Genomic DNA, 12,678 nt, shown 5'->3' on the forward strand with positions numbered 1-12,678 from the left:
GGCAGCGGCGGTAAATGAAATTCCGCAGCGGGACAATATATCATCAAAAGAAATGTATGCACCTGAAACTTACATGCCTTCTCCAGATGCGGACAAGGTGCCTGACGGGTTTTGAGGGGGGCGGGTGGAGAGAGGGGGTGGGTGAGAATGGTTGTGAAGGAGGAAGGGGGGAATAAAAAGGCTGGTGGGGGTAGGGGAATAGCTGGGAGAGGATGTTTTACTGGATGAGTGGGGAGCGAGCAAAGGGAGGCTGCAGACTTGTGTTGAATCAGTTCTATTTTCATACCGGCTGATCTGTGTCTTTTAACCATTTCACTGCAGCTGGAAAATGAAAAGTAGCGGGCCTAATTTCACAGTTAGAGCTCAGTGAACAACCCCCCCCCCCCACACACACACACACACACAGTCTGTGGGAAACGGCGCTAAGTCTACTTTGTCATTATGACTTACGACAGTGTAATTCAGGAAAAGCGCTTGTGTGCAAAGAGAGGGGGAGGAAAAAAAGTTAAACATTCTGATGGGAGAGCACAAAAAGCCATTTCCTCTCTCCCTCTTCCTCTCTCTCTCTCTTCCTCTCTCCCTCTTCTCTCTCTCTCTCTTCCTCTCTCTCTCTCTCTTGCCTGGGATACCAGGGCTGAGTTTCCCTGCAAGTGAGGTAAAAGATCCCTCTGCAAACATGTTCTGGACCAGTGCCACAGGATCCTTCTGTGATGTGTCTGCAGCTAGTCCAGATATAGCACCCGTGGGGCCTACAGCCTCTTCAGACATCCTACGGGACCTTTTTAGCCACACTGATACTGATAAAAGCCCCCACAAATCTGGCCCCCAGATACCCTGGCCATTAATTAAGGTAATTAGGCCCTGGTCAGCAATTAGTAACCGCAGATAGCTTTTAGCAGCGGCTCAGGCGCTCCCATTGGCGAGGGGTTTGGTTGCGCACCATCTGCTGACAAATGTCACCACAGACTCTTTGGTTTCACACGTGAGGAACCGGAGATCCGCGTTTAAAGATGACCTCTGCCTGATTCAGGAGCTGGGCTCACTCTGTGTGCTCCTATGGGGAGGGGGGGGGGGTTATTGTTCGAGTACCTTTTCGCAGATTTATAACAATCTATACATGCCACACATGACCAGAGAGGGACCAGGAAACATTCACTGCACAGAGTATCGATCAAAATTAGAACATCTGGACCAAGTACAAGTAGTATTGATTTGAGAGTAATGCTACATTGATTTGCCTGTATTACGAGGCCCGTGATAGATACATACCGATACCGTACTGCACTGTAATGCTACATATGGCTGAATTACAAGGATAAAATGGTTTAGGGAAAAAAAAAACCTAAAACTATAAATTAACACATAAACTGGGGCAGCAGGCTTAAAGGGATTTAATGGCAAATTACTAAGCCACCTATGGCATAAATAGGAAAAACATTGCATGCAGTCCTGCCAGTCACGCTAAAATCAAATTAAACTAGCATATCTGGTGAGGGTGATATAAAACCACGTGAGCAAAAGAGGATGACCACACGCGCGCAAACTGCTTAATCCTTATTGAACAAGTCATGTGATAACTCACATTAAGGTGGAATGGGAAATAAAAGGTGCAGCTGTGCTATTTTACACAGTCCCACATTTGAAGCAGAGCGCGATAACACCGTTTTCATTCTGCTTCAATCCCATAAAATTACCATTAACATTACAATTCAAGCAGAACACAGATAAATGTAAAATGTCACGATTACCATTACCATTACCATCTCTGTGCGCCGCTCTCTCACTGCACCTTGTCTAATATTTCATTTACAACGTTTCATAAGTTCATTTCCCCCCGCTGACCATGTAAATCACAAATCAATTTTCATTTAAAATGCCTGACTGCGGATTGTTGCGGGAAGACGCCCAGCTCGGCCCTCGCTAACGCGGCGGACGCGCGGCAAATCCTGCGGAAGCGGGTCGGGAAAGAGCGGAGAAGAACACGAGATGTAATTTCTGCCGAACAACTGTGGGGTCAAGTGGTCGGGGGGGCAGGGCGTTCCTGGAAACCTTCTACCGCTGTTAGAATATCACGAGAGAGTGTGTCACCGAACCCTGATGCTGGACTGGACCCCTCAACAGGAACTGGACCCCTCAACAGGAAGTGGACCCCTCAACAGGAACTGGACCCCTCAACAGGAACTGGACCCCTCAACAGGAACTGGACCCCTCAACAGGAAGTGGACCCCTCAACAGGAACTGGACCCCTCAACAGGAACGACGCGAGTCGATGAAGACATGAACTCCATCGATTTGGTGACGTAATCAATACATGCAGATAAATCCAGGCAGTGCACGACTGATCGGGGGGGGGGGGGGGGGTGTTAAAGAACACACATTTAAAACAAGGGGAGATTGCGTAACAATTTTAAGAATTTCAACAGAGCTCTTTACGCTGTGGGTTCTAGAATGAGCTGGGAAGCTGCTTCAGAGCCTCTACATCCACATGACCGATCATGTTTTATCAGGAGACCTGCTAGTTGATGGCAGCGGCTTTGCAGAGACCCCCCCCACCCCCAGAGGAAACCAGTAAGGGCAGATGTCAAAGTTTGCTGTGCAGCCACATCTGATTAACAATATTACTGTCCTCCCCCCACACCGCCATAAAGGCAACCTTTCCTCCATCCCAATCCCCCCCTGTCTTTATTTATGTCTTTATTTCAGGATCTGGCAGCAGGCTGAGACCCGGTCCTACCAGACGGCAACAAACACATATATATATTCAAATATTCACCCCATAATGTGTTTTGCTGCGTTTGTGCAATTAGGATGTACGTGTGCGGTGATCTCCGAACAAATCACAAGCGCGTCTGCAACAAGTGAAACGCAGCGGGGTGAAATTTACCTACATCTCAGCTTCAAATAAGACATCAGAGCGTAAATGGGGAGTCTCGCGGGAGAGTCTGCGCTCGCGTGCGTGCAGCCGTCATTGCTCCTCTGTACATTCTGAGTGGGGATCTATTTGTCTTTCTTCTTACTTCCACTGCAAAGGTGGTAACCCCGCACATTTCCAAACTGCCTAGTGAAGACAAACAATGAACCACTGGCAGATATCAATGGCAGAAATGAGAACTGGGGTGCCCTATCTGCCGCGACTGCCTCCCAAACCTGCCTCCGTCTGCCCTTCATCTCCGGCAGCACCTCTCACTCTCAATTATTTGGCTGCTGTCACAACAAATCAATCAAATTACCGCTTCAGGACTGTGTGCAGCTGCTCCTATTGCACCCCTAGTTGCATTAGCTTTGATATGTATGAGGTCTACATTTTATCACTGTTATTTATTTAATGCAGCTCCCTCCCCTGTGAGCCATCTTACAACCACACAAAGTTAAATCATTAAAGCGCGGCGTGGAATACATAGCGCTTGAGAACACCTCGATTTAAACAATGATAGGGAGTCTGGCCTCTGTTGTGGCTTCATCTAGCATCGCTGCTATGTAGCCCGGATTTTATTGATATATATTTTTTAAAAATCAATCAGTGTTGGATTAAGAAAAACCATGAAGGATGTTTGAAATGATCTGTCTCCAATGATGTCATGCTCAAGGGGACAAAGAGGCATTCCCACGGCAGACAAAGGTGAGGTCAGCAGGCCTGGCCCGGCGCTTTAAACTCTTAAAGGAGCAGCAGACTGAGCCCAAGCAGAAGAAATGCAGTCTGACATATCCAACTAGTGTGGAAACATTTGCCTCTTCCCCCAGGAGCCCACCCTTTGGTGCTGTAATGAGCACAGTGATTTCCCTAATTTGTATCGCGCCAACACCCGCAACCTGTGAACGACACCGCCGAGCATTTTCATCAGAGCGGCAGACATGCCTTTGATTGGCACTGACACAGGGTCTCATTACCGCAGGTGAGTGGGATGTCGACCTTTATCGGGAAGCTCGAGTGTTGTTCTCAGTTTCCCACAGAGGAGTACAGAGGAACAACGCTCACACTCCACCATTAGAACTCAGCTCTCTGATGTGATGCGCTGCCGAGCGTTCTACTGAGAGCAAATAAGCTGGAATATGCTTATTAATATGAAAAGAGTGCTAGTAAACTAGCTCCTTGCATTACCTTTGAGTGAGCCACAGAGAACAGGAGCAGACAGATGAGACTTTGTTCTCTTCCTTCCCATTGGGTATTACATGTACAGTCTTTTGATATGACGAGCTTTACAAGCATGTTAATGATGCTTTGCTAGTTGAAATCAAATCATTTTGATTTTTTTTACTTGCAACTGAAAGTTAGCAGCAGAATCCGAAGACGGTCTGTCAAACTGTGGAGTTGTTTTTTTTGTTGTTTTTTTTTGTAACGGCCGTCATATTTACGGACCTTTAGCATGACTCAACCTAGTTTTCCCTCTGTGAAGTCAGCTAGAATTGTGTGTACTCTGTCACAAAAGATAACTTTCTCCCTTGTTTAGTTTCATTGGGAATTTGTTTTTACTGCATGTTTGCAGGCATAAATCATTCTGACAAATAACCGGTTACACTGGTGCCTGTGTTTACGGAGTCTGCCACATGATGTTGCTCGGTTTTATTAAAGCTACCGTCCCAACTTTATAGCACAACCCCATTACTGCGATAGTTATTCATCACAGTCTGGAAGAGCCGGGCCTGCTCAAGCTCACACAACTCCAGCAGTTCCCTTTGTGAACAGTCTTTTATCCAAAAGCCTTGATTAGCATGATCAGATTAAAAAAGAACGTGTTCTGAATAATTTCCATCTCATTTATTTCACATTAAAGCTGAATATTTAAATGAAAACATAAAACCAAATTGAATTTGATGGACTTTTTGTAACGCAACTTAATGATTACACGTTTATGGAAAGCAAGCTGTTTTTGAGTCTAATCATGTAAAATACCACTTCTCCACTCTTAACTGCCCTTTCCTTATGACAAACAGCTTCATTAGTTGGCCATTAACTGGCTCATTAGATTAAATGTAGCCACTGCCTGGACCCTGTCTACTGTGCCTCAGTTGTCTTGTATATGATCTGGCGCTAATTAGCTAGCAGCGTGAGTGCTGTAACGCACACTTGCTCCTGAGGTCGTGAAAATGAGCTGACTGCTCCCCGGCGACAACGCAGCGCTGGATTATATGTGTGATTAATCAGGCCCGGGGAGCCGGAGGGGCAGGGCGACAAAGCGAGGGGGATGCGGGGGCAGAGGCGGGAGTTGCAGTTGTCTGACAGAGGTGCTGTGCCAGCAGGCCTCATTCAGCGGAGCTGTGATGAACTCAGACAGGGGAGAGTGGAGGAGCGCTGCATGGCCAGAGGGGCTCGGACACAGTCAAGACATTTAGCTTCACTCGTGACTTATGTCACTTTCTCTCCACGGAGGTCCCTTCAACGCATCCCCTTCAGATAGGAGGACGTGCAAACAGGCACTCTGTCAGTCCGCATACTTAAAAAAAGGATCTGCCACAGAGGCATTTCTCCAAAACTGTTTCTTTTTTAAAAACTCGCTCTCACAGATTGGAAATTTCATCACTGAAATCCACACTGTCTGCTGGTCTGCTGGTGTGCTTGAAAGAAGACAATAACAGTGAGTGAGAGCATGTTGGTATGCCGTTCCGGCGCCCTGACGATGCGTCCGCCAAACAGTCCATCGGATCAGAGGAGTCCCTGGTAGTCCCTCACACACCGGGGGGAAGATCTGTTGAAGTGTGAGTCATACGGGCCTGCTGGGCCCATTATCGTCCACTACTGATGGACACATTGAAGGCCTCACCGGACAGACGCGAGTTTATTAAAAGCTCTGCCCACAGCGATGGATGCTGTTATTTATGCATGTTTGTGTCCATTAGGCTTCTATCTCCACATTTCCTCACTCAGGGCATCTGTCTGTCCATTTCCACACATGAAGGGAGCTTGGCTGCACTTTGTGCTGCACTGGCATTATTGTAATCTCCACCCTAAAAAACACACTGCTTTACATGTAGCCTAGCATCTTTTTACATTAGTGCGTCTCATCCAAGATTCATGACTGATGGTATCCCCATCCGCCCCTCAGTCTAATGGTATAAAAGAGACAATGTTTTAAACATTAAAATGAAAACCATTTACAACTATGATCAAAAGAGAACACTTGGGCATTAAAGTTTAAAAGGCAAGGGGTAAGTACAACCATGTGGATGGACAGATGAGGTGGAAAAGAGATAAAAAAGTGCACTGTTATACACAGGAAAGAGGCATAAAGTGCTTTTGCGCTGCACTGCAAAACGCTGACCTGTAATTAATATGGTTGTTCTAGTTGAGGATAACAGCTTTTTGGGACATGAACCCCTGAAGGATTCTTAACTGTTCAAGGCTTTGCAAAGCTTTTGTGTTACAGGGGAAGCAGAAAGTGTTTGCGTCATACGGCACGCGTAAATAAATGATCAGGATCGATATTTGTCGTATGGATTTGCATTAGTCATAATATGCGGCCGGTTGTGTTGTGTTTACGCCCACCACCCGGCTCATTTCCGCCGGATGGGTCGCACTGCGTCTGCCGTTGCCTCCTTCTTACCTTGCAGGTTCTGGAGGGGCAGCGTCATGATGCCGCCTGCAGCAGCGGCAGCCACCAGGCTCTGGATGTTGGCTGTGGGCAGGGAGAGGACGAGTCCCTGCTGCCCTCCCAGGTGTCCGCCTGCATTGAAGGGGATGAGGATGGGCTGGTTCATGCCCGGAGCCGCTCCTGACATCACGCCGCCTACTGCGTTAGCTAGCTGCTGGGCTACAAGGAGAGACTGTAAGACACACAAAAACACACAACAAATATCAACACTGGACATGCCGCTGCAGACTGGAAGCCTTTTATGTGGACCACGCCGTCAAAATATCATCCCCCAATCAGCCCGCTCGGCTTTTGGATGATTTCTTGAATAAATAATTTAGGAGTGATGCCAACAAAAATACATTATACACAGTATCGCCAAGGCTGCTGCGAAGTTCAGAGTCTGATGAAGAGAATATGCAAAGGCTGCAGCACAGAAGACGCCACTGAAGCGACTGTATCGCTAATCAACACTTTCAGTTGTTTTGCCGATGAATTCTGAGCCTCACTGTGTCACAGACTGACAGTCAAAACACACCGCCGTCGGTGCCGACGGAGATCAAATCTAATCTTTGTGGAAGAGCCGAGAATCTTTCTCTCACAGAGATGCGCAGTGATTTATGTTTCATCCCATTGAACAAATCCCGGCGCCACAGAATTGTGCCTGAAATACACAACGCTTCTTTTTTAAAGGAGCGGCACTTCACTCCTTTGATGAGGGCTATAATACATCACTCTTAGGTCTTCATGTATTCATCCACCTTATTTAAAGTGGAAGCTGTTCTGTCAAACACGTTGAGGAAGAGATACGTTATCAAAAGGATCGCTCTGAGATATTTTACACTGCAGGAGATCTCCTCAAATGTATTTTCTGATGAAGTGGCTTTGGAAATACACGTTTTTCAACAAGAGATTTGAGCCACAAGTGAGCCGCTTCACACAGTGGCTGGAACCTCTGGGTAAAGAGTGAATGGCATCTGAAATTTAATTTATTCTAAAGAAAAGAAGGAGAAAAAGTAAATTCTGCCAGCGTTTGAGTGCGTCAAAATAGATTTACTGAGGAGGCTGGAAAGTCAGGAAAAATGCTGTTTAAAGATCCAGCTGAGCTCTTTAGGATTTTCAGCTTTTGTTGCATCCCAACCAAAGGAGCCTTTTAACCGTTGCTAGGTGAGCTCGGCTGCATCACGTTGACACTTCTTTTGTGCCTTACGTCGCCTGGCCCTTAACTCCGATTGTCAGCTATCTGCTTCTGTTTTGCATGTGTGTGTGTGTGTGTGTGTGTGGTGTGTGTGTGTGTGTGTACAGCTTGAGCAGGATCCAGAAAGGGCGGACTGGTGCGGAGATCCGAACATGCTCCCTAACCAGGTGCTGCTGGCTGACAGGCGTGTCACCGCGATAATAATGAAGGCGCAGAATGCCCGCGCCCGCCCCGACGTCCACGTGAAATAGCACGAGGGTCCTGTGGGTTTAAAGCCACAAAGCAATGAGGGATATTTACAGTGAGGGGCAAATGAATACCTGTTTGGGTTTCTAAGCTGCACAAAGAACAAAGCGGCACAGAGAGGTGACGGTTGCTGGCGCAAGTAATCACAAAGAATAAGAATCTTCTGTCTCAACACTTTTGCTTTGATACGCAACAACAGTGCATAACAAATGACAACGGCTGACGCTTCTGAGAGCATTGTAAATGACATTTGCCATTAACTTTAAAAAATGAATTCCTAATGGCAGCTCAAAGAGCCCCCTCAAAGGACGATAACAAAGGCAACCCATTTTTACTTGTGCAAGTGACATACGTTTAATCTGGCATTTTAAACTCAGTGTAATCTGGAAGTGAAGCGGCGCCTAATCAAAGGCACACTTTGAACATCATCTTGGCGTCAAACAAAATGAGATTGCCAGAACTGACATCGGAGACGGCTCCACATAGAAGAGAATAACATTAAAAGGCAATTCTGCAAATTATCAGATGTAGGCTTGATTTATTTATCATTACAGGCAGCTTTGGGGAAACAAGAAGCTGTTTGACACACATGCAGCTCCAAAGAAAAGACATTTGAGTTGTTGTTTTTTTGAAGAGTAAAACTCAGTCTTTAAGATCTTTATCTTAAGAGATGCTGCATGAAAACCAGGCATAAGAAAGACTTTAGCATAATTATTTGTCCTTCCGCTACACAGATTGTGAGCATTGAACACATCACTCATCTGGATGTACCAGCAGTTCACCTTCTGCCTTTTCCAGGTACGGTACCCTTACTCGTCCTTTCCACAGGTGCTGCTGGAAAATGTGCTGTACAGCACTTGGCAGGCCTGACAGCTGTGTGTTGAGGAGCGGTCTCGCAGGAGCCACACAGAAAGACAAGCTAGGTGTGTGTTGGGGAAGCAAACTCAACTCAGGAAAGGATGTGGTGCCCAGGCTCTCTCCCCATCAGGGGAGAATAGGCCTTTCTATCTGCTTGGCAGCTCTGGCACTGAGAAATTGCCTATAATCACCTAGATAGCAGACTTTTGTCATCCTAACTGCGAGCGGGAAACAGAAGGAAGGTGGATTCATGTTGGGTAAACTATCATTGGATAATGGTTGTTCGAACAATATCCGGCTCAGGAGCGAGAATCTATCAAAACATATTGATCCTGGAACAAGAGAATTGGGTATGGCATGTGGGGCGCCTTTGTTTCTGAAAAGTGTTAGCTTCACAGAGACTGTACTGACAGCATTAATATATTAGATGGTGACTGTTTGGGAGCCGCCTGCTGAGGTTCAGAGTAACTGCTGAGACGCTCTCCCTTTTGTGCCTTTTTCTGTGCATCTTTTACGAGAGAGGGTGCTTGTAATCAGAGATCCTCTCTTCATTAATTAATTTCAGTGTCTCATATTTTATCATGACTGGCAGAAGATGGACTCTGTCGCCCTTTCTCACCCGACAGACAGCAAGAACCCAAATGGCTCTCCCGCTCTCATGTTTCCTCTTTTGTTTAACCTGATGAGGATAAATTGTCACCGAGTAATGTGGCGTGCTGGCCTTATTAAAGCGAGCGGCGGAAACCTGGCGCTCTGCGCTTGTGTGTGATGAGCTGTGACGTTCAGCAGCGCTAATGAGATAGATGTTCATTAAACGTAGCCGAGCCACCGGGCCAATAAATCCAAGCAGATAGGACGGTTCCTGATTGAGCAATTAACAGGGCTGCGGGCGTGGGGTCTCTGCTCTCACGCTTGTTTTGACAAGGCCTGTACTGTCAGCTCATTAGAGTCACGAGTCTATTATATCTGAGCAGGGTGTGAGATGGCCAAATCCAGGTTTTCCTGGGTAAAAACATTCCGTATCCACTCAATAAATGCCGTTTAAGCAGAGTCTATTAGTCATCTGGAAGCTAAAACATTGAGTGTTGTGTTGTCGAGGGTTTTGAACTCCTCCTCTGCACTCACTCACCTGTGGGCCTATTGGGTAACCTGGGTGGGACTGGCCCAGTTGACTCTGCTCGGAGGGGCTGCTGCTGGCGTCGGACTGGACCGAACCATCACGGCCTCCTGGGAGGGCAACAGACAGGAGAATGAAGTGAGGACAAGTCGACACGTTCGACGCACGTGGGTAAACACACATTCCAGAGGGTTGCAAAGTGCGGAGAAGGGCAGATTGGAACGAAGGGGAATTTGTATTTAAGTGCTTTATCAATAACTGCTGTAACGCTGAATAAATTACCACCCAGCAAAGAGCCTCATTGATGGGGGTTGATTCATACTGGCAGGTCCCTGATGGCCTAGATTACTGCTGAGAGACAGAGCTCCACCACAACCGCGAAGGCCATATTATTCAGCCATTTACATCACTGAGTATCACTCATCTAACCCCCCCCCCCCCCCCCCCCCCCCTGCACTCGGAGCCTGCAGCTATGAGACACAATTAGACCTGTTTGCTATGAGGGCAGAGAAGAGCAGAGCAGACAGGGACATGATAATAAGCTCTCTGATGGCTGCGGGGAACGTAAAGGACACCGACAATTGGATAACTTAGCCATTCCTATCTCGGAAAGAGTATCAGCGGTGTGCCAAGTGTGGGCTGCTGTGAAAGGTCTGAAAGGGTGCGGTGACCCTCACCCTGCGACCGAATGATATAAAGATCACACGACACATTCATGCGAAGACCACTAGATCTCGCTGAAAGAGCTGTCAGAATAATAAGATCTCATGTATGTGCCTTAAGTGAAAATGGCTGTTACTGTTGTTTGTTTAATGCCTTGAAAAGCAGGAACAAACAACTCTCAGGAACAAATCAGTGGTTGGGAATGTTGTTCTGAAGCAATATAAGACAAATGTTAAAGCCAGTTTAATAACACCGCGTGAGGAAAGTGGCAGAAAGCGGTGCCATTCGCCATCAAGCTCCTGTGCTAATTTGCTGGAGAACTGCTGTCCTGTGGAACTGGAGAGCAATTGTGCCATCGACCAACAAAGACCTGGTCTGGAGCCGATGATGAAGTGTCTCCCTGTTATTTTATCAAGACAGCAGCAGGATCAGCACCCTGGAGAGCGCCGCAGCTCCTCTGCAGCCTTCGGCACAAGTACAAGGTTAAAACAATTTAGCAAATATATGAGGTTTTCCCACGTCTGAACGCACCTGTTTCTCCATCAGTGAAGGATATTAGACCCAAACTGCGCAGATGAGGTTTCATCTGCAGAGAATAGTTTGTTTCTCCCTGGTAAACGCACGAGGACAACAGCAATCTGACGAGGTGCTACATTTTGGATCACGTTGGTTATTCTGTTCACCAGACTTTAAAATAGCAAGCTCACAAGCCTTGGCCGGCTCATAACTCTTATTTTAGAGTTTAAAAACATATGGCTGTTTGATCACAGTGTATAAAACGAACTGTGGAAGTTTAGCTTTGATTACTATACTTGAATAATTAATCCCAGAAATGTAGAAAGTTAGGTCAACGTCTGTGCGAAATCTCATGACACCAAGATTTTATCAGCATTATAAATCCCATTAATACAATAATACAGGATTTAAACAAAGAATTTTGCTGTGCCGGGACGTCCACGCTCTTAAATGATGAATAGGCTTGTTTAACATACAGGCCATACAGGTTTTCTAGTCCTTTTTTAAAATTTCAGACAAAAAAAATACAACTGAACTGTCTCGCCAGCAGGATCTCATTGCCTGTCAAGTTTATTTGTGCGTTATATATTAAATTCCGCTACGCCAACTGAAATCATTTCATCTTTACATAAAATCCAAATAATTGGTGAATGGCATGACCTATGAAACCTCCAGCATTTGATGGCTGATGTGAAAGCCCAAGGGGAAGCCTGCTTTTCTGGCTGGTTTATACCTCCGGATGGCTGGCTGGCCGTGCTCCTCGATGACGGTCCCCATCCTCTCGCCTATCAACCTCGCAACGCTGTGGATATTTTGACAAGCCAGTCTCTTTTCAGCAATTATTTCACCCATTATGGATCGCATTGTGTGCTGCCCCGCCCCGAGCTCTTGGTATCTTGAATTAGGATCAATCTGAAGCTGGGGAAAGGAGTATTGTGTCTGATTTAAAGATAAAGATAATACACCCAACATCTGCTGCAGGATTTCACATTTAAACCCCAAAGTAGGTGTTCTGAGGCCATGCAGCTCTTACTTTGTTTAATTTGAGCTATTGTTCCTAAGCAGCCACTTCAGACTTTGGGTGTTATTAAAGTAATTTATTTTCTACTGACTCGAAACACATTTTCATTTACGGCAACTTAAACTTTCCCACCATGCCAACCTTTCCCAGAGGCAATTCACTAAATGCAGCGCCACAATAAAAGGCACAGCGGTGCAGCCAACGACCTTTACGCCAGTGAATTATTTAATTGTGATCATAACAAAGCCAATTAGCTAAATTAAGATATTCAGCCCCGATGGAAGAATGAGACTTTATAAGTATGGATCCAGACGCTGCGGTTCACAGCTGTAGTTAATACTGGTCGTGAATAATCTGATAAACAGGCCTGGCGTTCTGAATAATGATTCTTTCATTGCATCATTTCACAATATCTTAGAGAGTCCTATCCCCTTGCAAATATCTCTAAGGTTAACGCATTTATCGCGGCGGAAAAAATCAATAATAAATAAAT

The 12,678-nt window shown here is 46.1% G+C and overlaps 1 protein-coding gene across 7 annotated transcripts in view; it reads right to left on the bottom strand.

The window, feature by feature from the left end:
* The window catches only part of pou6f2 (POU class 6 homeobox 2), a 53,862-nt gene that overhangs the window by 27,090 nt on the left and 14,094 nt on the right, over positions 1–12,678 (bottom strand). For all 7 annotated transcript variants that reach the window (XM_057013062.1, XM_057013063.1, XM_057013066.1 and 4 more), the window contains 2 exons: positions 9,998–10,095; positions 6,540–6,759 (listed from right to left, as the gene is read on the bottom strand). In XM_057013062.1, the coding sequence (XP_056869042.1) occupies positions 6,540–6,759; positions 9,998–10,095 (318 nt within the window). The remainder of the gene's footprint in view (positions 1–6,539; positions 6,760–9,997; positions 10,096–12,678) is intronic.

This window comes from Takifugu flavidus, chromosome 17 (assembly GCF_003711565.1).
Source record: "Takifugu flavidus isolate HTHZ2018 chromosome 17, ASM371156v2, whole genome shotgun sequence".
Taxonomy (NCBI): domain Eukaryota; kingdom Metazoa; phylum Chordata; class Actinopteri; order Tetraodontiformes; family Tetraodontidae; genus Takifugu; species Takifugu flavidus.